General features: G+C 38.8%; 1 protein-coding gene across 1 annotated transcript in view; it reads right to left on the reverse strand.

Moving 5' to 3' along the window:
* Positions 1-27,093, reverse strand: part of LOC134357360 (terminal uridylyltransferase 7-like) — a 70,123-nt gene extending 43,030 nt beyond the window's left edge. The window contains exons 1-9 of the mRNA XM_063068832.1: positions 26,949-27,093; positions 17,753-18,274; positions 11,661-11,809; positions 10,722-10,838; positions 8,730-8,907; positions 7,694-7,782; positions 5,222-5,273; positions 4,124-4,193; positions 86-212 (exon numbers count right to left, since the gene is read on the reverse strand). Of these exons, the coding sequence (XP_062924902.1) occupies positions 86-212; positions 4,124-4,193; positions 5,222-5,273; positions 7,694-7,782; positions 8,730-8,907; positions 10,722-10,838; positions 11,661-11,809; positions 17,753-18,251 (1,281 nt within the window). The 5' untranslated portion in view covers positions 18,252-18,274; positions 26,949-27,093. The remainder of the gene's footprint in view (positions 1-85; positions 213-4,123; positions 4,194-5,221; positions 5,274-7,693; positions 7,783-8,729; positions 8,908-10,721; positions 10,839-11,660; positions 11,810-17,752; positions 18,275-26,948) is intronic.
* Positions 27,094-27,915: the final 822 nt, after the last annotated feature.

Raw genomic sequence — 27,915 nt, forward strand, 5'->3', positions numbered from 1 at the left:
AAATTGCTAATAAGTACAGATAACGAAACATACATACTTGTACTTAATAACTATTTAATTTCAGAATAAAAACTGAATTTCTTACCTTTGCCCAAGTCCTAAAGGCAATAACCAGTGGAGTAAGAGAAGGTTCAAACTTTGCCAAGGCAGTTAGGTGACAAGTTGTGAGCCATGCATTTTCATTGCCTGCACTTACTTTACATAAAAGGCCACTGAAAAAGAGTATAGGATGGAGATTAAAAAATTATATAGGTTAATTCATAACTGTACAATGCTCTCAGAAAGAAGTTTATACCCCAATTAGTACATGGCCTCTTTTTTCCCGTGAGCAAGGCTAATATACTCCTGACGCTTAGCAGGCCAAGCAGCATCTATGGAAAAGAGTACAGTCGACATTTCAGGCGAGACCCTTCAGCAGGACTGAAGAAAAAAAGGAGTAGATTTTAAATTCCTATCTTTTAAATCTATTCATCCTTATCTCTCCAGTCCTGCTGAAGGATTTTGGTCTGAAATATCAACTGTACTCTTTTCCATAGATGCTGTTTGGCCTGCAGAGTTCCTCCAGCATTTTGTGTGTTGCTTGGATTGCCGGCATCTGCAGATTTTCTCTTAGTGATTGGAATACTCCTGATTCTGTTTGCTACATTCTGCATATATCAGACATTAGTTAAAACTCATTTTCACATCATAAAGATGTCACTATTTCAGAAACACTTTGCCTTGTAGTTTGCCTGTTGCAGTTGCAGCCTGATAAGAGAATTTTGCTAACAGGCCATTCAAAGAAATTGTGATCTATCCATGAATAAATAGTATCAATACAATTCACAATTCTACTGAATCTGAGAGTCTTACTCGGATAGTGATCCTGATTGACATATGTGCCCTTGTAAAGACTTAGCACAGGGGCACACCCAATTGGTAATATCTTTGAGTGACAGCTCTCTGCAATTAGGATTTAAGACTTCGGTGCTTGCTTGCAAGTCAATTTGAAGCAATTAGAATTATTAACATGCAGAATCCCCAGCAAAAAGCCAGTGACCTTCACAAAGGATGATTTTATTTAAGAATACAAGAAAGGTATCCATGCTGTTTTACAACAGAAAGGGATACAACTACATAAGCATACCACCTATACAGAGTAGTATTTCTTGATGCATTTAATGTTGTAATTCAATAGATAACTAGTCTGCTTATATCTTTGTTTGATAACGTTGTCACATATACTCTATCGTAGTCCACAGGTATTCAGCCATTGATTCTACTCAGTCATTCGATCATAGCTGATTTATTTTCCCTCTCAACCCCATTCACCTACTTTCTACCTGCAACCTTTGAGCCCCTTACTAATCAAGAACCTATCGACCTCCACTTTAAATATACCCAATGACTCAGCCTCCTCAGTTGTCTATGGAAATGGATTCCACAGGTTCACCACACTGTGGCTAAAGAAATTCTTCCTCATCTCTCTTGTAACATGATGTCCTTCAATTTCGAGGCTGTGCCCTCAGGTCCTAGATTCACCTGCGAATGGACAACTTCTGCATATCCAGTCTATCTAGGCCTTTCAATATTCGATAGGTTTCAATGAGATCCACTACCCGCCCCCATGCGTCTATAGTATTGTGGTTCCCAGCCAATACCATTAAGCAAGGGGTCCATGGACTCCAGGTTGTACTCACTATAGTGAGCACAGGGCCAGAGCCATTAAGTGTCCCTCATATGTTAAACTTTTCATTCTCATGAACCTCCTCTGAACCTCTCCAATGCCAGAACATCCTAAGGATATGGGGCCAAAATCTGCTCACAATATTCCAAATGTAGTCTGACTTCATCATCATTATGTGCAGTGTCGTATTACGTGGACGATCATGGTCTATCCATGACAGACCATGATTGCTCGACAAATTTTTCTACAGAAGTGGTTTGCCATTGCCTTCTTCTGGGCAGTGTCTTTACAAGATGGGTGACCCCAGCCATTATCAATACTCAGATAGTCTGCCTGATCTGCACCAGCTACTCATATGACTATCTACTACCTGCTCCCATGACTTCATGTGACCCTGATTAGGGGGCTAAGTAGGTAAATCATCTTGCCCAAGGGAGACCTGCAGGTTAGCAGAGGGAAGAAGCACCTTGCACCTTCTTTGGTAGAGACACATCTCCACACCACCACTTAACTAATGCCTTATAAAGCCTCCAGCATTAGATTCTAGCTCTTACATTCTCACAAAATGAATGCTAACATTGTATTTGCCTTCCTTACTACCAATTCAACCTACAAGTTGACCTTCAAGGGATCTTGCACCAGGAATCCCAAAAATATTTGCATCACCGATTACTAAATTCAATACCCGTTTTGAAAACAGTCGACACCTTTATTCCTTCTATCAAAGTGCATGACATACATTTTCTACTACTATTCCATCTCCTAATCTGTTCAAGTCCTTCTGCAGACCCCCTGCTTCCTCAACACTACCTGCCTCTCCACCAATCTTTTATCATCTACAAATCTGGCCTCAAAGTCATCAATTCTATCACTCATATCATTAACATTAAGATGAAAAGGAGCTTATCTAACACCATTAGTCACTGGCAGCCACTCTTTGCCTCCTGCCAGTCAGCCAGTCTTTCACTATACGAGAGAAAACCTGCATTTGCTAGAAGTCTATGATGCTGCCTGGCCTGCTGAGTTCCTCCAGCATTTTGTGTTTTGCTTTTATCCATACAAGTGTCTATCCTGTAATACCATGGGCTCCTATCTTGTCTAGCAGCCTCATGTGCAGCACCTTGAAAAAGGCCTTTTAAAAATAAAAGCAAGCAACATGGACTGACTCGCCTTTGTCTATCCTGACTGTTATTTCTTCAAAGAATTCCAACATGATTTGTCAGGAAAGATCTTCCCTTAAGGAAACCGTGCTCACTTCAGCCCATTTTATCACATGTCACCAATTTTCCCGAAACCTTGCCCTTAATAATGGACTCTAACATCTTGCCAACCACTAGGCTAACTCGCCTCTAATTTCCTGTCTTTTGCCTTTCTTCCTTCTTATAGGGTGGAGTGATATTTGCAATTTTCCAGTGCTCTAAAACCCTTCCAGGTTCTAATGAATCTTGAAAGATTGCTGCTAATGCCTCCACAATTTCTTCAGCATTCACACTTCACATGGACAAAGATGTACTCTAGCTCAATGGAAAGGAGTCTGCTTATCAGCATGGCTAATAATTTACTGTCTGAGATCCTCAAAGCATTTTTAAAAATTAAAACAGCCTTTTACAGAGAAACATGCAAATTGACATTTATTGCTAAAGGCATGACAATTTTTTTAATGTTTCTACTTCCTTGTCTGACACTTCAAAAGAACCTATCGATTCACAGGTTTAATATCTCAAAAGATCAACACGTATGTCACAGGTTTTGATTCTCCACTGTAAAGGAAACTGAGAAAGTGCACATCAACTTATTAAACAGCTACTGTTAAGCTAAGTAAGTCTATAACAATGCAGGAAAACCATTAACACTAATAAATCTTAAATTTGTACAAGTGCAGGAAATTACATTGAATTTAAAAAGGTTATTTTCATAAACAAACATGAATCCAAAACTGATTGGAATATTTCTTTTAATCCCATGAAATATTGCAATGAATGCATTAAGAAAATAGGAGATAAAAGAGTGTGGATTTTTATATCTATTTAAATTGCAAGCATAAGTAAACTGTTTTAAGACTGGTACTGGTTAAGGGAAATAATGCAGCCATGTGTTTTTATCCCCTCTCCTATCAGTTAATTGTTTATCATGTGCTGTGACATTTAATCATGAATAAGAGAAGAAATTATGTACTGTAAGTAAGCGAGAGTCTTCCTACATATCAGCTCAAAATTGCTAAGTTTCTATGGTAAACCCTCTTCTCAGAGGACAGGGGAAGAGTAAGGGGGGAAAAAAGGATTAAATACACCAAAATGTTAAAAGGAAATGAATTTAGTTTAATATTTGGTATGTTGAAAAATATGTACATTGTCAGACTTATCAGCAAACAATGGTTTCATCTTTTATATAAATCTCGATGCATGTTACATATATTTATGTTAATTACATTCAACTGAAGAAAAAGTACCAACGTACCTTTGCTTGTCTCTGCATAGTATGACAGGCACTCTGGCATGGAACTCCGCCTCAACATCAATGAAAGAAACTGAATAAATTTGGGAAGAGCAAAAAAATCTATTTAACAATTCTTCTGTCTATTATTACTGTTCTTTCTGCTCATCATTGGAAGTGATGGGGTTAGAAGGATTGGCTGATAAGGTTAATACTTTTGAATAAAAACCACAACTAAACTAATCTGAACAGCTCAGGACTGTACGGGTATTCAAAATGCAGATCCCCCAGAAGGAACTACTTCCTTTTCCAAGTACAAATCTTATATATGGCAGAAAATTAAGCATAACTGGTATGTAGTCACTGTATATATATATATATATGTTAATTCCCTTTCAGAGGTCAACAGTTAGCTATAAAATTCTGAGGCCCCATTTTGATTTGCAGGACAACTAATGATTAATATTATTATTGTAAATATAGGTCTGTTCGTTACATATGAAACTTGACCTAGAAGACCCTAGGCTGAAAAGTATTTTGAAATATGATTGCTTTTTAATCTGCTATCAGTTTCAAAGAAAATTTATATCCCTACATGGTCTTTTTGAATCATGAGAGATGCATCAAACAAGCAGGTGGCTCTTTGGCCCACCAAGTGTACACTGACTATCCGACACTCGCCCATTTTATTCTCCCCATATTCTCATTACTTTTGTGGATCCCACCCATTCATCCACACAATAGGGGCAATTAGTGACTTGTTAATCTATCAACCTGCAAATTCACAAGGACAAACTTCTTACACATAATACCATAGGTCAAGATTGAACTTGGATCACTAGTGCTGAAAAGTAGCAGCCCTGTTCACTGTGTCACCTGTATTGTACACTATACTGTCCATGCCAAACTCTTAAGAGGGCAAGGTATATTATAATATCTGTCTGCTTTAATTGAGGCAAAACGTGAGTAAAATCATTTCAAAACTTGAGATGCAAACTGACTGCATAATTGTAGTTACATTCTTGTATACATAAGGCAACGTCTAGAATAAGGAGGGCCTTAAAGACAGTACAGGCTAATTATGCATGAAAAACTGAATCCCACATAATTTGAAAAACTTACTGCTATTCCTGAGGCTTTCCTGAACTTGCACCAGCACATCTGGTTGATTCATCTGAGGAACAAAAAAAATCTAACTTGTGAAACAAATTCATTTATAGTGTTTTCAAACAAAAGCTACTTTCTTGTTTGTTTATATTATTTAAAAATTGTGCTATTACTCCAATTTTTAAAAACATCTGGCTGTCTGCAACTATAACTTCTATGAGTTTGCAATATACCAGTCCTACGCAGTTATAACTACGTATTAAATGTCTTCATTTTTTGTGAACTTAACAGGATTTAACCAAAACTATTCATTTTTTAAAAAGTTATTCCAAAATTGCAGATTATCACAGTTTTTGTTGATATATAGGCTAATTTAGTTATGTGAACCAGTTTGAATCCTGGCAGAACTGTTTTTAAGGGAGATTAAATAAGCTATAGATTATGAATAGGTGTGTGGAGCAGGTGAGTGAATGTAAAATGTCTGATACAAGGCTAATACAGCTGCAACAACGAAGTCTTTTGTTGCACTTGTGCATATTCCAATAAACTCAACTTTGGAAAAACAAACAATGCCTGCTAACTATTAAACATATAGTGGTGCTAGAAAGTTGGTGAACCCTGTAGAATCTTCTCTATTTCTGCTTAAATACGACTTAAGATGTGATCAGATCTTCATGCAAGTCCTAAAACTAGGTAAAGAGAACCCAATTAAATAAATACCACAAAAACATTGTACTTGTTCATTTCTTTAGTAAGAAAAATGTTCCAATATTACATGTATTTGTTGGAAAATGTATGTGAATCTTTGCTTTCAATACTCATGTGACCCCCTTGTACAGCAATAACTTCAACCAAACGTTTCCGGTAACCATTGATCAGTCCTGTACCTCGGCTTGGAGAAACTTTAGGCCATTCCTCCTTCCAAAACTGCTTCAACTCTGAGATGTTGGTGGGTTTCCTTGCACGAACTGCTTGCTTCAGGTCCTTCCACAACATTTCTGTAGAACTAACGTAAGGACTTTGACTCGGCCATTCCAAAACACAACTTTTCTTCTTTATAAACCATTCTGTGCTCTTGATTTATTCTTGTCTTTCAGATCATTGTCTTGTTACATTATCCAACTTCCATTAAGCTTCAGGTGATGGACTGCTACCCGGACATTCTCCTATAAAAGGACTTGATACAATTTTGAATTCATTGTTCCCTCAATGACTGCAAGCTGTCCAGGCCCCGAGGCAGCAAAGCAGTCCCAATCCATGATGTCCCTTCCACCATGCTTCACATTTGAGATGAGGTTTTGGTGTTGGTGGGCAGTGCCCTTTTTCCTCCAAACATAGCAATGTGCATTTCTGCCAAAAAGTTCAACTTTTATCTCATCTGTCCACAGAATGTTGTCCCAGAAATGTTGTACAACATCCACGTGGTCTTTTGCTAACTTGAGACATGCAGGAAATGGTTTTTTTTGGATAGCAGTGGTTTCCTCTGTGGTGTCCTTCCATGAGCACCATTCTTTTTCAGTGTTTTTCTTATAGTGGACACATGAACAGAGACCTTAGCAAGTTCTAGAGATTTCTGCAGGTCTTTTGCTGTTACCTTTGGGTTCTTTTTCACCCCCTTCAGCATTGCACATTGTGTTCTTGGTGTGATCTTTGCAGATGCCCACTCCTAGGGAGAGTAGCAACAGTACCGAGTTTCCTCCATTTGTAGGCAATTTCTCTTACTGTGGACTGATGAACACTCAGATCTTTAGAAATACTTTGGTAGCCTTTTCCAGCTTCATGCAACTCTACAATTTTTCCTCCAAGGTCTTCTGAAAGTTGTTTTGATCTAGGCATGGTGCACATAAACAGATCTTTCTTGTGAAGAGTAGGCGCTTTGAGTAACCTGACTTTGAGTGTCTTTTTTATAGGGCAGGGCACCTCTACAACACACACCTCAAATCTCATCTCATTGATTGAAACACCTGACTCCAAATAGCTTTTGTAGAAGGCATTACTCCAGAAGTTCACATTTTCCAACAAATATATGTAATATTGGATCATTTTTCTCAATGAATAAATGAACAAGTATAATGTTTTTGTGTTATTTATTTTTTTCTTTATCTGGTTTAATTAGGACTTACATGAAGATTTGATTAAACTTTGTTAATATTTATGCAGAAATAGAGAAAATTCTACAGGGTTCACAAACTTTCTAGCACCACTGTATGTGTTGTTAGAATCTGTAACTGAGATCAGAAGCCCATGTTTTGGTGAGAAGGCAAGCCTGCCTTACAGAAACAGGAATTCACAAAATATATCAGGTGAAGTGCAGATCTGAAAAGGTGTGCATATTTTGCAAATGAAGAAAGAATTTAAGATTCAGATGGTTAAATACTAAGGAATGCTTCTAATCTGTTATATTGTCCCAACTATAACAGTTTATTTAAAACCTGATTGTATATATAGTACAAAGGTTTTTTTTCCCCCCAATCTATAATAACTTACATGAGCTGGAAATTGAATATCAATGTTAAGGTCAGAATCTCTAAAGCCAAATCCTGTGCAAGAAGAGCCATAGAGTCTCAGTGAGCAGTCTGGATGATTTAAAAAAAAAGAAATACCAATATATAAATATCATACAAATGTTTATTTAAAGTACTATTACAATGTGAAATAGAATCAGTATTATGGTATATTTGTATAGAAAAGGATTTTATAGTAAGCCTGAAAAAAAAATGTAGAACTGAAATTAGGCAACCTGTGCCCTTTTCACATTCACTGAGAACATGGGCTACTCTCGTTCAATAATCTCATATCCTTTGAATCCACTAATATGTAAAGATGTACTGAACTCTTTATTGAATATATTCAGTGACTATGCTTCCAAATGGCCAACTATATATAGTATTTAGTAATTCGTGTACAAACAAACCTTACACTACCTTTCTATTCTTTCTACCAAAATGGATGACTATCTTTCTACATTATATTCCATGTCGTCACCCAATCACTGAGCTTATCTCAAGAAACCTTTCTATATCCTCCTTACAAAACACACTTCATATCATTATGTTAGTAAATCAATGAACTTGGATAAATTAAACCTGGCCTTGCCATCCATATTCATTGATACATTGAGGCCCTAGTACCAATCGCTGTGATCTCGCTGGTCACAACCTCTCAATCATTGACTCAATGTCGGCTGACCAATCACCAATCTTCAACTTCGCTACATTGCCCCAAGTAACATGCTTTATAATTTTGCTAAGTGGCACCTTAAAAGCATTTTGAAAGTTCAGATACTCTACATCATGTCAGCATTATATGCTTCGTTGGCTACAAACACAAAAAACTAAGACTTCTCAGACATGATTTTTCTTTTCCAAATTATTTACCAAGTGCCCTGATACCAATTCCTTAACAAATATTCCAGCAATTTCCCTTCTGCTAACGTCAGATCATCTGATCAACAATTTCTCTTTCCTATTTAACAAAAGCCCCATGCATCAAAACATTGCGTTACATTAGAAAAATACTGTACCTGGCAATAAGTGCCGCAGAACATTTTCCATTTTTCTTGTAATTTCATGTCTCTTTTTCACATCATCTTCAGTTAGACCATTCGTCTGAACAACCTCGTCAATGGCAGCTTCAATTGCTTTGATTTGTGAGGGACTTGGACGTGGAATAGAAGCGAGCATATTTTTTTCTTCAAAATCCTAACAGCAAAAACTCCAAATTAACTTACAAAATTTTAATTGTTCCAAATGCCGTATTACTTTCTCTTTATTCAAGAACCTTTCAGAATGACTTCTTAAAATGATTCATATTTTAAATAAACTTTTAATTTCCAATAATTTCATTATATTGAGCTAGTTTTCTTTTTATTTATCATTTTTTTTCAGGCTGTTAGGCTTTCTGGTAAAAACAGCATTTATTGTCTACCCCTAGTTCTCTTTGGGAAGATGGCAGTGAGCCACCTTCTTGAACAGCTCCAATTCTCCTGGTTAAAGTGCTCCTATAATATTGCCAAGGAGGTAGCAAGTTCCAGAAAACACAATGAAGGAACAATGCAGTCCCATGTCAACAAAGTGTGCAAATTGGAGGAGAACCTGCAGGTTTTAGTATTCCCATGTACATGTTGCCCTTGTCCTTTATAGTGGTAAAGGTCGAAACGTGAGAGATGTTGTCAATGTAGCTAAGGTAAGTAACTGAAATGTATTTTGTATATGGTATGCCACAGTGACGGTTTATCAGCAGTGGCACAGTAACATGTAAAATAGCAAATTTCATGCCAATCAAGCTTCTGAAATCTTTTCAAAGCCACACTCTTCCAGGCAAATGGTGAACAGTCCATTATAATCTTGCTTTGTTGACGCTATCAGGAGGCAAATCACTTGTGGAAGATATCCAGCATGACTTGCTTACTTTTGTATCCCATACCTTCATCTAAAGCATAAGCATACACATCAGTACCAAATTCCCTTTTCTTGTGATCCTTTTTCTCCCTCCCTTGCTAGTTTTTACTGCGAGGGAATTTACAGGCATATTAGTGGTTAATGTCCACTAAAGACCCACTTTAAAGATTTCAATTATGTAATAGCAGTATTCAATGGGTATATTGAAACTGAAATTATCGAACAGTCTTACTTATGCTGCTATAATCCAGTTTAAAGATGTCATCTTGTACCTCCCATAATTCTTATTGCCTCCACACATAATCCACCAGTAACAAAAAGTTATTTTCCTTTACTCTATAGTAACCATTAGGTATTATCATAGGTAGAGTGGATGTGAAGAGGATGCTTCCTTTAGTGGGGAAGTCTAGGACCAGACAGCACAACCACAAAATAGAGGGGTGTCCGTTTAGAACAAACATAAGCAGGAATTTCTTTAGACAGAGGGTGATGAATCTGTAGGATTCACTGCCACAGGCAGCTGTGGAGGCCAGGTTACTGGGCGCATTTAAAGCGTAGATTGACAGGTTCTTGATTAGGGAGGGCATGAAAGGCTATGGGGAAAAAGGCGGGAGAATGGAAGATTGACCAGCCATGATGAAATGGCAGATTGACTTGATGGGCCAAACGGTCTAATTCTGCTCCATGTCTAATGGTCTATTATGTGTATTATGGTTAATTTTATCACAATAAGGACTTCGGGACGAAAGATCCCGAGTTCGAATCCAGCCGGCTCCCCTGCACACTTTCCATCCGTGCTGGGTTACGAGCTGGTGATCTCTTTGGAAACTCACCCAGCAGAAGGCAATGGCAAACTACTGCTGTAACTTGCTTCGTACGTAGTTCCCCACTACGTCAGAGAGGCGTGGAGGGAAATTGTCCATTAACCGGAGAAACTCCGGATGCAACGTACCTTTCCTTTCCTACATTGCTGATGTGTTTTCCTTGAAAATATTTTAGCAATAATTCTATAGTTATGATTCATAAAACAGTTTTCTAACTCACTCCCACTTCCACTTGTATGCAGTAGATATCTGAACAGGCAACCAACGAAATATAAACCAGCACGGGCTCACCTTGAGGCACTTCTTGTGTCTTTTCTCCTTAATGTGTTTATAGGCAGAGGACACAGAGTCAATCAACGCACTACAAAGTTTGCATTCATACTTTGCATTTGGACAACTTCGGACCCGCTGGAAAACAAAAAGACTTAGAAATACCAAAAGATACAGCAGTATGTATCAAACTGGGACTGCAAAGAATTTCAACTGTGACCAGTTCTGGAGGGGCAAGCTTAATATACTTAATGTACAGATATTCACAAGTCCCTGGGACTAATGAGCTGTGCTGGAAAATTTTCAAAGAGATAGCTACAGAGATAGCTGAGGCTCCGGCAGTCATCTTCCAAAGTTCCATAGATTCTACAACAGTTCCCAAAGTGGAATGCAGCATATTGAATGCCACCATTTAAAAGGCAGAGAAAAAGTATAGGGTGCTATATATCAGTAAGACAAGAGTGGTAGGGAAAATGCTAGAATCAATTATGTTAGTGGTAACAAAGTAATTGGAAAATACTAATAGAATTGGGGAGAACCAACATAGATATAAGAGAACAAATCATATTTGACAAATCTGAAATGAGTGTTCTTTGAGGCTATAATTATCACATTAATAGTTGATGTAATGTATTTAGACAAGTATGCCATCAATGAAGAAGCACACAAGAATTTATTGAACAGAACTTGAGCATATGGAATTGGGAGCAACATCCTGATGTGATTTGAGAAATGGCTAATGAACAGAAAACAGATCATAGGAATAAAAAAAGTCTTTTTTGGGTTGGGGTGTAGATGAGAAGGCATACAGAATTGCACTGTTCCACCTGGCTTGAAACTATATACTTCTTATACATACATATATCACTAATTAAAACAAAATCTTTGTTTAACCAAAATTCCAATATTTTAAGTATATTAGTTCCATCATGCAATCTACAAAAATAGCCACCATTGTACCTTTTCGAACCTGAAGATCAAATCTTCTTTGAGCCTTTCTTCGGCCAGATGTAGTTGAGCTTCTTTTGTTAATTTGGATTCATCGATAACTGATGATTTAGAGTTTTGCATTTGTTCATTTCTTTTCATTCTCTTTAATTTCTTTTGGCCTTCAAATAAAATATAGACTTTAAACATTCTCATTGCACTGGGGTAGCTTACATGGTTATAAATAATTAGAATTTATAATATTAATATTTAATAATATTTAATATTTAATAATAAAATAATAAGAAGATACGAGGCTGCTTTGGCAAGTAAGGTGAAAATAAATCCAAAGGGTTTCTACAGTTATGTTAGTGGCAAAAGGATAGTGAGGGATAAAATTGGTCCCTTGGAGAATCAGAGTGGACAGCTATGTGCGGAGCCAAAAGAGATGGGGGAGATTTTGAACAATTTCTTTTCTTCGGTATTCACTAAGGAGAAGGATATTGAATTGTGTAAGGTAAAGGAAACAAGAAGGGTAGTTATAGAAAGTATGAGAATTAAAGAAGAGGAAGTACTGACACTTTTAAGGAATATTAAAGTGGATAAGTCTCCGGGTCCGGACAAGATATTCCCTAGGACTTTGAGGGAAGCTAGTGTAGAAATAACAGGGGCTTTGACAGAAATATTTCAAATGTCATTAGAAATGAGAATAGTGCCGGAGGATTGGCATAGTGCTCATGTGGTTCCATTGTTTAAAAAGGGTTCTAAGAGTAACAATTATCGGCCTGTGAGTTTGACGTCAGTGGTGGGTAAATTGATGGAAAGTATTCTTAGAGATGCTATATATAATTTTCTGGATAGACAGGGTCTGATTAGGAACAGTCAACATGGATTTGTGCGTGGAAGGTCATGTTTGACAAATCTTATTGAATTTTTTGATGAGGTTACTAAGAAAGTTGACGAGGGTAAAATGGTGGATGTTGTCTATATGGACTTCAGTAAGGCCTTTGAGAAGGTTCCACACGGAAGGTTAGTTAGGAAGGTTCAATCGTTAGGCATTAGTATTGAAGTAGTAAAATGGATTCAGCAGTGGCTAGATGGGAGACGCCAGAGAGTAGTGGTGGATAACTGTGTGTCAGATTGGAGGACGGTGTGTAGCGGTGTGCCTCAAGGATCTGTACTGGGTCCAATGTTTTTTGTAATATATATTAATGATCTAGATGATGGGGTGGTAAATTGGATTAGTAAGTATGCAGATGATACTAAGATAGGTGGTGTTGTGGATGATGAGGTAGGTTTTCAAAACTTGCAGAGAGATTTAGGACAGTTAGAAGAGTGGGCTGAAAGATGGTAGATGGAGTTTAAGGCTGAAAAATGTGAGGTGCTACATTTTGGTAGAACTAATCAAAATAGGACATACATGATAAATGGTAGGGCATTAAAGAATGCTTTAGAACAGAGGGATCTAGGAATAATGGTGCATAGTTCCCTGAAGATGGAATCTCATGTGGATAGGGTGGTGAAGAAAGCTTTTGGTTTGCTGGCCTTTATTAATCAGAGCATTGAGTATAGGAGTTGGGATGTAATGTTGAATTTGTATAAGGCATTGGTAAGGCCAAATTTGGAGTATTGTGTACAGTTCTGGTCACCGAATTATAGGAAAGATGTCAATAAAATTGAGAGAGTACAGAGGAGGTTTACTAAAATGTTGCCTGGGTTTCATCTCCGAAGTTACAAAGAAAGGTTGAACAAATTAGGTCTTTATTCTTTGGACCGTAGAATGTTGAGGGGAGACTTGACAGAGGTGTTTAAAATTATGAGGGGGATTGATGGAGTTGACGTGGTTAGACTTGTTCCATTGAGAGTGGGGAAGATTCAAACAAGAGGGCATGAGTTGAGAATTAGAGGACAAAAGTTCAGGGGTAACATGAAAGGGAACTTCTTTACTCAGAGAGTGGTAGCTGTGTGGAATGAGCTTCCAGCAGAAGTGGTTGAGGCAGGTTCTATGTTGTCGTTTAAAGTTAAATTGGATAGATACATGGACAGGAACGGAATGGAGGGTTATGGGCTGAGTGCAGGTCAGTGGGAATAGGATAGGGTAAGAGTTCGGCACGGACTAGAAGGGCCGAGATGGCCTGTTTCCATGCTGTAATTGTTATATGGTTAATATAGACCACAAGATGTAGAAGCAAAATTAGGCCATTCGGCCTAACAAGTCTGCCCTGGCAACTACTTTCCCTCTTAACCCCATTCTCCTGCCTTCTCCCTATAACCTTAGACATCCTTGCTAATCAAAACCTAGCAACCACTGCTTTAAATATACAGGTTTCCCCTGTTATTTGAATGTAGAGCGTTCCTATGAAATCGTTCGTAAGCCAAAATGGCATAAAGCGAAGAAGCAATTACCATTAATTTATATGGGAAATCTTTTTGAGTGTTCCCAGACCCAAAAAATAACCTACCAAATCATAGCAAATAGCACATAAAACCTAAAATAACACTAACATATAGTAAAAGCAGGAATGATATGATAAATACACAGCCTATATAAAGTAGAAATAATGTATGTACAGTGTAGTTTCACTTAACAGAATCGGGAAGTGCAAGCCAAAATCGATTTGTTGAAAAAAAAAATCGGCACGTACACGCATGTGCACGTCACGCATTCGCACGTACCCACACGTCACGCATGCACACGTCACGCATTCGCATGTCACGCATGCGCGCACACCAGCCCACGCAAGGCTTCATGGTCATGGTAGTCTTTCTCATGGTAAACACAAGTTTAAAGCGAGCGCCTTTTTTCGTAAAAGCGAAAATCCTCTTTCGGCTAACGAAAACAGGCACTAATGTAGCTCTTTCGTAAAAGCAAAGTGTCATAAAGAGAACGTTCGGAAAGCGGGGGACACCTGTACTCAATGACTTGCCTCCAAAGCTTTCTGTGGCAATGACGATTTCCAGAGATTATCATTGACTAATCATCCCTGACTAAAGAAATTCCTCATCTCTGTCCTAAAGGGAAATACTTTTACTCTTAGGCAGTGCCTTCAGTTCCAAAACTCTCCCACTATTGGAAACATTCTCTACATGTCCACTCTAACCAGTCCTTTCAATATGTGGTGAGTTCTAACAAGATTCCCCCTCATTCTTCTAGACACCAGAAAATATAGGCTCCGAGCCAATAGACAATTCTCATACATTAAGCCTTTCATTCCTGGCGTCATTCCAGTAAATCCCCTATGGACCTTCTCCAATGTCAGCATATTCTTCTTTAGATATGGGGTCTAAAACCACTCACAATACTCCATATGTGGTCGATAATGTCTTATAAAGCCTCAGCTTTACATCATTGCTTTTATATTCTAGTCCTCTCAAAACAAATGGTAATATTGCATTTATCTTCCTTACTACTGACTCAACCTGCAAGTTAACCTTTAGGGAATACTTCACCAGGACTCTGAGATAGTACCTTTGCATCTCCAATTTCTGGATTTTCTCCTCATCTAGAAAATATCTTTGTCTTTATTCCTTCTAACAAAGTGCAAGACCAGAATTCCCTATGCTGTATTCTATCCGCTATTCCTTTTCCTATTCTCCTAATCTATCCAAGCTTTTCTCCACACTTCCTGCTTCCTCAATACTACCTGCCTCTCCACCTACCTTTGTATCACCTGCAAACTTGGCCAGAAAGCCAATTCCATCATCGAGAGCACTGACATATAACATGAAAAGTAGAGGACCCAAAACTGACCCGTTCAGAACACCATTATTCACCGACAACCAACCAGAAAAAGACTGGTTTATTCCCATTCTTTAGATTCTGCCAGTCAATAAATCTTCTGTCTATGCCATTATCTTTCCTGCAATACCATGGGGTTTTATCCTGTTCAGCAGCCTCATGTGTGGCACTTGGTCAAAAGCCTTCTGAAAACTCCAAGTAAACAACACCCACTGGCTCTACTTTGTCCATCCTGCCTGGTATTTCCTCAAAGAATTCCAACAGATTTCTGCCAAGATTTCACCCATCAAGAAGCCATGCTGATTTTGGTCCATTTTAACATGCACTTCCAGGTACCCTGAAACATCATCCTTAATGGATTCTTACCAACCACTGAAGTCAGGCTAACTGGCCTATAATTTCCTTTCTTTTGCCTCCCTCCCTGCTTAAAGAATGCAGTGACCTTTGCTATTTTCCAGTTCATTGGAACCAATCCAGATCTAATGATTCTTGAAAGGTCACTACTAATGCCTCCACAATCTCTCCAACTACCTCATTCTGAACCCTAGGGTGCAATTCATCTTGCCCAGGTGACTTATCTACCTTTGGATCTTTCAAAGCACTACACAAGGTTGATCAACATGTTGCACGGGTGACGGTGGGTTCCAAATCTGTCATTAATGTAGTAGTTAACAAGTTCAGTTTGAAAATATGCTATTGTGACTCAATGATTAAGGTCTGTACTTGCTGCTGGGAGCTACGGTACAGCAAGATGGAGATGGCCACCAGACATGGGGAAGTGCTTGCTTGTTGACAAGTTGACCACATTTTAATAGCTTCTATGCAACGCTTGGAGCTGGAACCTACAAGCTTTTCCATTGGGACGAAGTTCCTAACATTCCAAGATCCTGAATTGTGAAGATTTCTCACCACAACTGGACCACTAAGTGGCAAGAAGCCTCTATCCAAGTGAGAGCTCTGCCTCTGCCAAGTCTCTGACTCACTCCCGTTCTCCTGGGTGAGAAGTGTCAGGGAAATGAATTTGGTTAACGTTGCCAAAAAAGTTGTTCACTCGAAAGAAAATAATGGATTTTTTTTTAAATTCTTAAAGCATTTTTCAAATTGCCATTTTCTTCTAGATAACTGAAATGTAAACCAATGTGATATTTCTCATCTCTCCCCTTTTTAGAGTGGGGGCTGGACTCAAAATAAAGTTATCCATGAAACCTTTCCAAGTCAACTGCTTTTGAAACAACGAAAGCTACATCATCAGTATATTTCAGCCAGGTGTTCGATAGGCCTATCACCAGACAGCAAGCAGAACATGTTGCCGCTCTAAACTACCAGGAAGTTGTGGGCAGAATTCCAGTTAGATAATCTAATCAAATGGAATGGGCAACAGAACTTTGGGCAAGGGAAACATTAAAAAAAAATATGGTGCAAGATTTGTAGTGCAGTAATCTTAAGTGCCATACAGTAACAAATCCTATTGCTATTAATCTGAGCTTCAAATTTGGCAGTGACCACTTAAGCCATGTCAAAATAAGACTTACTGCCAAAGCACTTAAATGAAAAATCAACCATTCATGAATTGGATAGGTTTTTGGCAATGATTTAAAGCACGAGGTACAAATGTGGATGGATTTTCAAAGACATGGACAACAATGAGAGTTGATTGAATACTGAAACACTCACACTCAGAAATGGGAGGAATCCAAATGTCACAGAAGGTGTTATATCTTTAGGGATAGGGATAAGAGTTATAGGGATAAAGGTAAGTGAGAGTTATACATACATGTGTTCTTTAACTAAGAGTCAGTACAGATCAGTAGTTATAGGTTTGAACGGTTAAAAACAATTATTTTTCAAAGACAACACTGAAAGAGGTACATATAATAGACAAACATAACACTGTCCCTATAAAAGTGTCACCTTGTTCAAATGTTTTCAATACATTACCCCCCTAGGCCAATCTCTCTCTGTCTATCTTATTTTGTCCTCTTCATCATACATGATGTTTACCATTCCATCATTAGTGGTCATAACTCTGTCAAGTTTCTTTTCTCCTTTAAGACCTGCTTTTCTCGCCAAACTCCTGATCATCTACTCATTAATAGCTGCTTAAAATCTGGATCCGTTAAGGAAAATGTAGTAAGATCAATAACTAGAAAGTATAGATTTAAAGTTATGGGAAAAGGAACCAAGGGAGATAGAAAATATTTTTAAAATAACTAATCTATTCAATAGTATTCTTCAATGGGAAATTATTAACTTAAATTAACAATTGAGGGATAGTATGAAAGAGGGAATCGATCCAAATGGTGACTCTTAAAACGAAATGGAGCAGTTTAAACAGGACAATCAGGTCTGTATGACTTAACAAAAATTATCCATAAATTTAACATACCTTCTGTTTGTTTTCCAAATAGTTCATTATTTATATATTCCTTCTGTAGCTGTCTTCGAGTGTGCCGGACTTTACTGCCATTATTTTGAGACCTGGTCCATTCCGTTTTACCGTGCTCCATGCCTTTAGGCAGAAACTTATTTTTCAACTCAGGAGCATTCACCTTCTCCTTCCTCTCCTTCTGAACTACAGAACCCTGTTCCGCACCAGATACCCACTTCTTATTTTTTTCCTTACGTCTATCTTTGGACCTAGTCCCTGGGCTGTAACCAGCTCCTGTGAGTGTATTTGTATTATTTGTGAAGACTTGAACATGCTTCTTTGCACTGGGACCACTGCTCTCCCTTTGCTTTTGACTTTCTGTCTTTCTGTTAAAATGCTTTGAGTGGCTTCCAGATGCAAAATTATTTTCTTGGTGCACGGTATTCCTCCAATTAGTTTCTTCTTTGCCAATGACCAGCTCCTTGTTCCTTTTGGGAAAAATGGGCTTTTCTTCCATTTCACTTCATTAAGTGCAGGAACCTATAAATGAGGGAAGAAAATAAAAGTAGTTTTCTGTAACATTAACTGGTGCAGCAGCTTCTAGATTAATTGATAGTGAGCAATGATCACAACAGAGCCTTTGCATGCTTGAAGCCTTTAGAAATGATCCTAAGAGTCCTCAACAAAGACCAATCACAATTAAAGACTGCTTGAATGTTTCCTCTCCCTGCTAAAATCAATTGTGAAACAAACCTTTTACAAATCACATAAATTTGATTGTAATTTGTAAAAGGTATCAAAAATTTGATAGGTTCTTGATTAATAAGGGCAAAGGTTAGAGGGAGAAGGCAGGAGAATGGGGTCGAGGGGGAAAATAAATCAGCCATAACAGCGGAGAAGACTCACTAGGCCAACAGGCCTAATTTTGCTGGTCTTACATATTACATATAATGATGGAACTTTATACTTGGAACATGGGAAATTGAAAGTATTATTCCCTTAAACCAAAATCACGGAACTGATAGCTTTGTGGAAGGCCAGGCAGTGTTGAGGAAGCAGGTCTGTAAAAGGACTTGGACAAATTAGGAGAATAGGCAAAAGAGACAGATGGGATACATGTAGGAAAGGGCAATTGAGTAGAAGGAATAAAAGTGTAGACTACTTTCTAAACAGAGCGAATTCAAAACCAGAGGTGGCAAGTGACTTAGTGCAGGATTCTCTAAAAGTTAAGAAAGGCAAGTGTACTGCCAGCTTTCATCTTGAGGACTAGCATACAAAAGTAAGGATGTATTACTGAGACTTTATAAGGCATTGGTCAGATCACACTTGGAATATTGTGAGCAGTTTTGGGCCCCATATCTAAGAAAGGATGTGCTGGCATTGGAGAGGGTCCAGAGGAGAAGACGTTCACAAAAATGATTCCGGGAATGAAAGGTTTAATAATACTTGATGGCTCTGGGCCTGTACTCACTGGAGTTTGGAAGAATCAGGAGAGATCTAACTGAAAAGTACCAAATACTGAAAGGCTTAGACTAGTGCAGAATAGTGGGAGAGTCTAGGTCCAGAGGACACAGTTTCAGAATACAGGAGTGTCCATTTAGAACAGAGATGAGGAGGAATTTCTTTAGCCCGAGGATAGCGAAACTGTTGAATTCATTGCTACAGATGGCTTGGATGCCAAGTATTTGGGCATACTTAAAGTGCAGGATGATAGTTTCTTGATTAGTAGGGGTATCAAAGGCTATGGGGAGAAGGTAGGAGAATGGGGTTAAGAGTGAAAATAAGTAAGGCATGATCAAATGGTGGAGTAGACTCAATGGGTTGAATGCCCTAATTCTGCTCTACATCTTAATTTAATTAACATAATAGATTTTAATGATGAGAGCTTTATTGCAATATACTAGGAACATGGGACATCCAAGTTACTCATCTCCTTCAACTTGTCACACCGCTCACTTAAATTATAGCAGATCTGCATTTTAACTTCAGTTATCTGCCTTAGTTTCACAATTATATAGGCTCTATAAATATCTACCTAGTTTTCAAATTTCTCTATTTTTCCATTCTCTTAGAACTTTAGAAAACTGTTCTGGGTATTTACCACACACTGAATGAAAATACACTTCCAAACGTCATCCATAAATAGTTTCCTCTGTCCTATCGATTGTCTTTGTTTCTATTTCTCTAGTTTTTACTTCAATGTTATCTCAATCTTTTCAGCTTTTCCTGCTATCTTCACAGACTAATTTAAATACAGCCCACATATTTCTATTTCAGCACATTTTTAAAGTATTCTATTTTGGTTAAATTGCTCTGTTTCATCTCATTCTTTCTACTGAAATGTATCATTTCATACCATTTTTGAAGTTGATCTGCCATGTCTAAATTAACTGGGTGTGTAAATACTTATAATTTTTATCCCTTAACCCAAGTAAAAGGGAAAATGTACACTTCAGGCAAACACTTCAACTTTATCACTTTTCTTTAAAGCATCAGAGAACACTTGGTTCCTGTGAATGATTTGCATTTGCAACTTCTCAAGTCCGGCAGTTCATTCTTCTTGATAACTTATCAACAACATTGTAATGACAGCACTAAATCTATCATCCATCAGCCCACAATTTCTCTGTAATCTACATTAGAAAGTAAAAACATGAGAATCATAGAAAAGTACAGCACAGAAACAGGCCCTTCGGCCCATCTAGTCCATGCAGAACCATTTAAACAGCCTACTCCCATCGACCTGTACTGGGACCATAGCCCTCCATACCCTTACTATCCATATACCTATCCAAATTTCTCTTAGACATTGAAATCGAGCTCGCATGCACCACTTGCGCTGGCAGTTTGTTCCACACTCTCTCTGAGTGAAGAAGTTTCCCTCTCATGTTCCCCTTAAAAATTTCAACTTTCACACCTAACCCACGACCTCTGGTTGTAGTCCCACCCAACCTTAGTGGAAAAAGCCTACTTGCATTTACACTATCTCTACTTCTCATAATTTTGTATACCACTATCAAATATACCCTCAACCTTTTATGTTCCGAGGAATAAAGTCCTAATCTATTCAATCTTTTTTTATATAACCCAGGTCCTTCAGACTTGGCAACATCCTTGAAAATTTTCTCAGTACTTCTTCAACCTTATTCACACATTTCCTATAGGTAAGTGACAAAAACTGCACACAATACTCCAAATTAGACCTCACCTATGTCCTATACAACTTCAACATAACATCCCATCTCCTGTACTCAATACTTTGATCTATGAAGGCTAATGTGCCAAAAGCTTTCTTTATGACCCTAGCCACTTTCAATGAATTATGGACCTGGATTCTCAGACCTCTTTGTTCTACTGCACTCCTCAGTGCCCTATGTTTATTGTGTATAACCTACGCTGGATGGTCCAACCACAGTACAACACCTTGCACTTGTCTGCATTGAATTCCACCTGCCATTTTTCAGTCCATTTTTCCAGCTGATGCGGATCCTACTGCAAACCATCACAGCCTATCTCAATGCCCACTAGACCCCCAACCTTGATGTCATCCACAAATTTGCTGATCCAGTTAACCACATTATCATTCAGATCATTGATATAGATGACAAACAACAACGGAGCCAGCACCAATCCCTGCAGCACTCCACTAGTCACAGGCCTCCAGTAAAAGAGGCAACCCTCTACTACCACTCTCAGGCTAGTCCCAAAAGCCAATATCTAATCCATTTTACTATCTCATCTTGAATGCCAAGCACCTGAACCTTCTTGACCAACCTTCCATGCAGGACCTTGTTAAATGCCTTGCTAAAGTCCATGGAGACAACATCCACTGCCTTGCCTTCATCCACTTTCCTGGTAAATTAGAGGTAATTAATTTCAAGAAAATAGTCACTACACATTCTTCAGACAAGCTATGAACCAGGAGAGCTTTTCTGTGCTTTACCATTCCCAATGGAGCCCTTGAACTACAACACTGTTTTGCTGTTCTTCAAGTTACAGTATTGCTTGCATTGTTGTAACTACATGTTATAATTATGTGGTTTTTGTCAGTTTTTCAGTCATGGTCTGTCTTCTGTTTCTGTGATATCACACCGGAGGAATATTATATCATTTCTTAATGCATGCATTACTAGATGACAATAAAAGAGGACTGCGTGTCCTCATAATCTAATCTAATTTTACACACAATTATTTTCATCATAATAACATCACGAAAATGATGAATGAAAATCTGTAACGTTATTGTCATATTATTACTGCTACTTTGAAAAACAATTTGCCCAACACATACTTTGGAGTGTGCTATAACCTGATGAACTAGACCACTGCCTATTTACATATCAAAAGTAAATAATAATGCAAGCAAACACTTCTGTGAATCGTCATTGTGTTTATCTATTGAACAGGCTTGTTTTACTCATGATATATTAGGTCTAATCAGAAATTAGTACCTACTTAGCTGATCTCAGCCTGTATAAATGAGAGAATTGGTTTTGGCAACAATAAGGAAAAAAAGAAACAATAATAATAAATAAATAAGCAATAAGTAGGTAACATGAGATGAAGAGTCATTGAAAGTGAGTCAAGTGCAGTTGGCCAGTATAGTGATGGGGCAAGTGAAGTTATCCCTCTGGTTCAACAGCCTGATGGTCGAGGGGTACTAACTGCTTCTGAACCTTCTTCCTGACTGCATCAGTGGGAAGAGAGCATGGCCTGGATGGGGGTCCATGACGAAGGAAGCTATTTTCCTGCGACAGCACTCCAGCTTAAGGAAGGAAATCCATCAGAACCAGTTCGTAACTACGGAGCTGTCAGCAGTATTCTCTGTTTAACAAAATTTGTGTGTTTTGAGGGGAGAATTATGGTTGGCTATTATATATCTACATTGCAAATTATCTGTTGATATGAACTCAAAACTCATACTTGAAAATTGGCCTTGACTGCATATCTGAGTCTTGCGCACTTGTACCCACTCCGTTCGTTGTGACTCAGCAGCAGAGTCAAGTTTACTGATAAGCTAACCAATAGGCAAAGCTCAGTATCAAAAAGCTTAGTTCACAGACAACCAAAATGTATGGAATTTCAATCTAAAGAAACTGGCCATATGAATATGGATAAAACCTTTATTCAATAATTTTCAAGTTCATAAATAAAGTCTCTACCAAAACTATGCTTTTACTAGTGAGAAACTCCAAGATCTTAATTCCTACAGTAACATCCAATCCTGTGATCTCTATAAAAAGGTCAAGGCTTCAGATGCATAGAGACACAGCACCTGCTGATTCCTCTCCTAGTTACACATTAACCTGACTTGGCAGGATATCACAGTTCCTTCTTTGTGACTGGGTCTCAACCCTGGAATTCCCTTTCCACCATTATTTTGTTAGTGCATTCTACAGCAGCTGATGGCACATTAGCCCATAGTCGCCAAATGAAGGAAGGGAACCACAGACAGCATTATCCTCACAGAGGCCAACAGCATGATTTTCAGAAAGAAAAGCAGCAAAAGGAGATTGCTGATTGGTCAGTGCAAGTCAACTAATTCCAGCAACGTAAGTGATTGTTGGATAGTTTGTCAAGAATCTAAAATCAGGGGACATTCATGTCCTAAAGTGGTAAAGGTTAACATAAACTAATTCAATTAATCAAATAACTAGTAGTGACACAAGCTTCAATTAAGCATTTGTCACTCAAGAAGCTTTGGCTCGGATCATTGAGGTGGAGTCCAAATTCCAAACACTTCGACTCATCCGGAAGGGTGTAATTACCTAACAGGGTGCTTCAGGAAGCAGTCACACCACTGAGATTAACAACCTCTAAATCATCAAATGATAAGGGACAAGGGTGTGACTGCATAAGAGGCAGGTAGGGGGATCCAGAGGCTAGTTCTGGAGGAGGTTCAGCCTTTACCCTCGCTCCCTGTCAGGCTGAGGACGTGCAAACTGTCAAAGCATTATGGCATGGGAAGCCATGGGATGGCAGGAGAAAAGGAAACAAATCCATCATAATGTTATGAAGGCAAAAGGCACTTTGCTCTTTATTACAAAAGGATTGGAATTTACAAACAGGGAGATTATGTTGCAATTGTTATTGTGGGCTCACCTGGCATATTATGTACAGTTTAGGTCTCCTTAAGACAAAAAACAGTAATCCTGGAGGCAGCACAAAGGAGATATATCAGGGTAATTCCTGAGATCAAAGAAGATTAAATAGTTTATAAGAATGAGGATGACCTTATTTAAACAAACAAGCATGTTCCCTCTATTTTTTTTTACAGCCACCCAGACCAAGCATTTCTCCAAGCTGGAAAATTTTACATGGCCTGAAAACCGTGCGGCACATTATATAGAAGAAAATTCCTACGTAGGTGGGAGCATTTCAGTTACTGTGCACAGCAGCACACCCCCACGGCTCAGAGGGAACAGTGCAAACAAGATCCTAAAGAGGTTGACAGGGTAGATTTGGAATGTTTTCTCCACTGTTGAACAAGGGGACACAACAAGGATCCAGTCAGTTAATAATGAGGGACAAAGAAATTTTTCTGAGAGAGGATGGTGAATCTCTGGAATTCTCTGCCACAGAGGATGATGGAAGCTGGATCATTAGAAGGATTTAAAGTACAACTGGATAAATAGTTGATAAATCGAGGGATAGCTCGGTATGGAGTAAGGACAAAGAAAGAGTTGAGGCTGGCATGGAGTAGCCGTGATCATGTTAAATGTTGGGCGGATTGAAAGGGCTGACGACCCTGCCAGTAATACACAGATAGGAATCGCAAATATAACATTGTCCACCAAATAAGTAGGACATTAGCACATACATTGATAACTAGGCTGAGTCAAAAAGCATGCAACACCAAATTGAAAATAGTTCTGCTACATTCCAGTTCAATGATCCTCCAACCTTGCACTACTAAAAAATGTCTTCAACAGCACAAAGCAATTCCAACTAGCTCAACAGAAAAGAATAAATTTATTTACATTAAGTGCAGATTCAATTTTATCTGTGCTTGATACTTCCAAATGTCTTAAAAATCCCTATGTTTTATGGGGACTGAAATGACGTATAGAAAGTTCCTATTGATAGATCAATAGCTCCGTATGGAGTAATGACAAATAAAGAGTTGAGACTGGCATGGATTAGGTGTGATTATATTAAATGTTGCACTGTCTGAAGAGCACTATATGAGTTCGTTTTTACCCTTGGCCATTAGGCTCTATAAGTCAACCTATAGCTGGGGAGTGATGACCCCCCCCCCCCGTTAGACTGTTTGTGGAAACTTTTAATTCTTTCTACTTCTCTTCTAATATTTATGTCTGTGCACTTGTAATGCTACTGTGACACTAATTTCCCTTCAGATCAATAGAGTATCTCTCTATATTAACTTTGTCTCCTACAAAACTATATCTGTCATCCTTAAATATCTTAGTTCCTTCCAAACTGTAACCTTGTTCCAGAAGATTCTTTTTAAGTTATCAACCAATGCCGTTGTTTAGACAACACAGAATTTCCTAATTGATGACAGCAGCTTATCAACTTTTTTGTTTAAATAGTTGGAAATTAAATCATAGAAAATTTATGACACAGGAGGCCATTCAGCCCACCTAGTCCATGCCAGTCAAAAACAGTTGCAAAGATGTTGTTTTGACAGATCTTTTACCTGAAATGTTAACTGCTTCTCTCCAAAGATACTGCCTGACCTGCTGAATGTTTTCAGTATTTTCTGGTTTTACTTTAGATTTCCAATATTTATAGGTGTTTTTTTCCATTTTCAAAAACACTTACTACCTAGCCTAATCCCACCTTCCAGCATTAAGTCACTACCCATGCACATTACAGTTCTTCTCACACATATACTTGTACCTTTCAAATGTCATAAGACTTGTGTCTTTACCAATCCATCAGGAAATAGGTTCCAGAACTCCCACCCTCTGCTCAAAGTAATGTTCTCATCTTCACTTAAACCTTCCCCCAATTATCTTAAGACTATGGTCCCTGGATTTTTATGTGGAACAACTGTAATTGTAGTCAAGAACTTTGCTCAAATTGTATTGAAGGTTTATGATCAATGAGAGGTAGAAAAAACTCATTCATCCAATTAGCTTACTTCAATATTGCTACTAGTATTCTGACCCCATTACTTACTTTGAATCTAAACAAATAAACTCGATAAAGTGGATTTATCCACTGAGTAAACAGTCTGTTGGAGGAACTCAGTAGGTCTGATGCAGGGTTTCAACCGGAAACGTCGACACTTCTTTTCATCCCACAGATGATGTTCGACCGAGTTCCTTCAGCAGACAATGTGCCAATCCAAGTTTCAGCATCTGCAAGCCTGTGTGCCTCCATTATCCAACGAGTAATTCCTCCACAAAGATCCCCATGTATCAGCTCCGACCCCACTCTCTACTGGACCAGCTCAAATTGCGAAACTATTACAAGTGGCCCTAACAGACGTAAAGCGAAAACAAATCTAAATCCGGACGATTTTACTGCAATAATGTGCTGGTGAAAAAAAATGTTTATGTAGAGAACGATCGAGGACACAATTGGACTTTAGCTGCGATGCCCCAGTCTTTTTTTCCCCGAAATTTAGTTGGTACAATCATTCAACAGCCGGGCGCCTTGAGAACTGTACCCTTTTCAAATAATGAAAACAAAAATAAAAGACAACGGAAACTGCCATACCATAGCCAACATCAAATCTTTAACCGCTGCCTCCCTTCCAAATAATTAAACACAGAGCACAGCCTTCCCTCTCTCTCACAAACTAATGTGGCATTAAAAATATCGAAACAACCAAAAGATAACCCATTACCAATGAAACATTTACGATGTCAAACGATCGCAAATTTCCCTGTTCATCTGCGCCGATATCATTCACCGGGATGCAAGGGTAACTTCCCTGACCCTCTTACTACCCATAAACGATAAACCTCCCACTCCTTCATGCAAAAGTAAAGACACAGTTTTTATTTGGCTCTGTTCAGCACTCTTATTGAGCCACGTGGGAAAACCCTTATTAATCCGCGTCGTCAGAAGTGAAAGACACAAAACGGGCTGGCGCGCCAAGTAGAAGCAGTCCATAGCTCGGATATCAAGGGCCCGGGCCTAGCGCCCGCACCACAGTAACCGGCCTGCGGTTTAAATTAGCCGCCCGCACCCTCCCGTAGTTGGGGTCGCTGCACCGCTGGATACGAGCTCGGGCGCTAACCTGCAACTCCGGTCCTGACGTCCCGTCCCGTCCACCCCTCCGTTGGCGCACACTCGGCGGAACCCCCTACTGACAGGCGTAGGCACAGGCACCCGCAGGACAGTGTCTGGGGAAGAGCTTTCCCTTCCGCGCCAACCTCCAGGCAGGCTGTCCCTGCAGGCCACCCACCGAACTACAGTGACCGAGCGCAGGGAGAAGGCTCCGTGGAAAGGAACTCGCGTGCGACGTGAAGTGATGCACCCCATGACCTCAGTTAATTTCTATCTGGTATTTACATGCATTGATATTTGCGTGACTCGTTTTGGACCTTGCTCCTTGGTCAGAATTGTGTACCCTCGAACGTTTTGCATAGTCAGAGCAGAAAAGTTGAATGTTAAAAGTGCATGTTATCGAAAATGACTGCTGATTAATGACATCAGCTACCAGTGGTATATTGCTCCATTGCAATTGACAAGAAGCAATCGACTTACTGGTAGTTGGCTGCAGTTACCACATTCACAGAAGACGGATTTGTTTGTTCAGCCAGCACACCATCTCTGCCTAGTACGAAATCTACGCTGTGTGGTTTTCAGCCGGCACCACCGATCAATTTACCTTGGTTCCATCCTCACACGGGCCTTTCCTGTTATCTTCATCATACTTCAAACTCCTTTAACTGTCACATGAAACCTATTTAATTTCTATTTTTTTTCCGAATGCGATGAAATGTTACCAACGTAAAGAAAGCATTAGCCTCACTTTCTGTCTGCACTAATGCACCCTGACCTGCAGCATTTACTGGTTTCATTACGGGAACCGGCTGAAAGGAGTGGACACTTCTGGGTGAAAGGAGTTGAGGACGTCACAGATATTAAGAAAAAATGTACATCGACTTAATTTATAGTTGACTGTATCTGTAAATATTCAACCTAATGTACATGAATATAAAAAATGTTTAATGTTAGTAAGGTTTGTTAATTCTTTTAAA

This window comes from Mobula hypostoma, chromosome 16 (assembly GCF_963921235.1).
Source record: "Mobula hypostoma chromosome 16, sMobHyp1.1, whole genome shotgun sequence".
Classification (NCBI taxonomy): Eukaryota; Metazoa; Chordata; class Chondrichthyes; order Myliobatiformes; family Myliobatidae; genus Mobula; species Mobula hypostoma.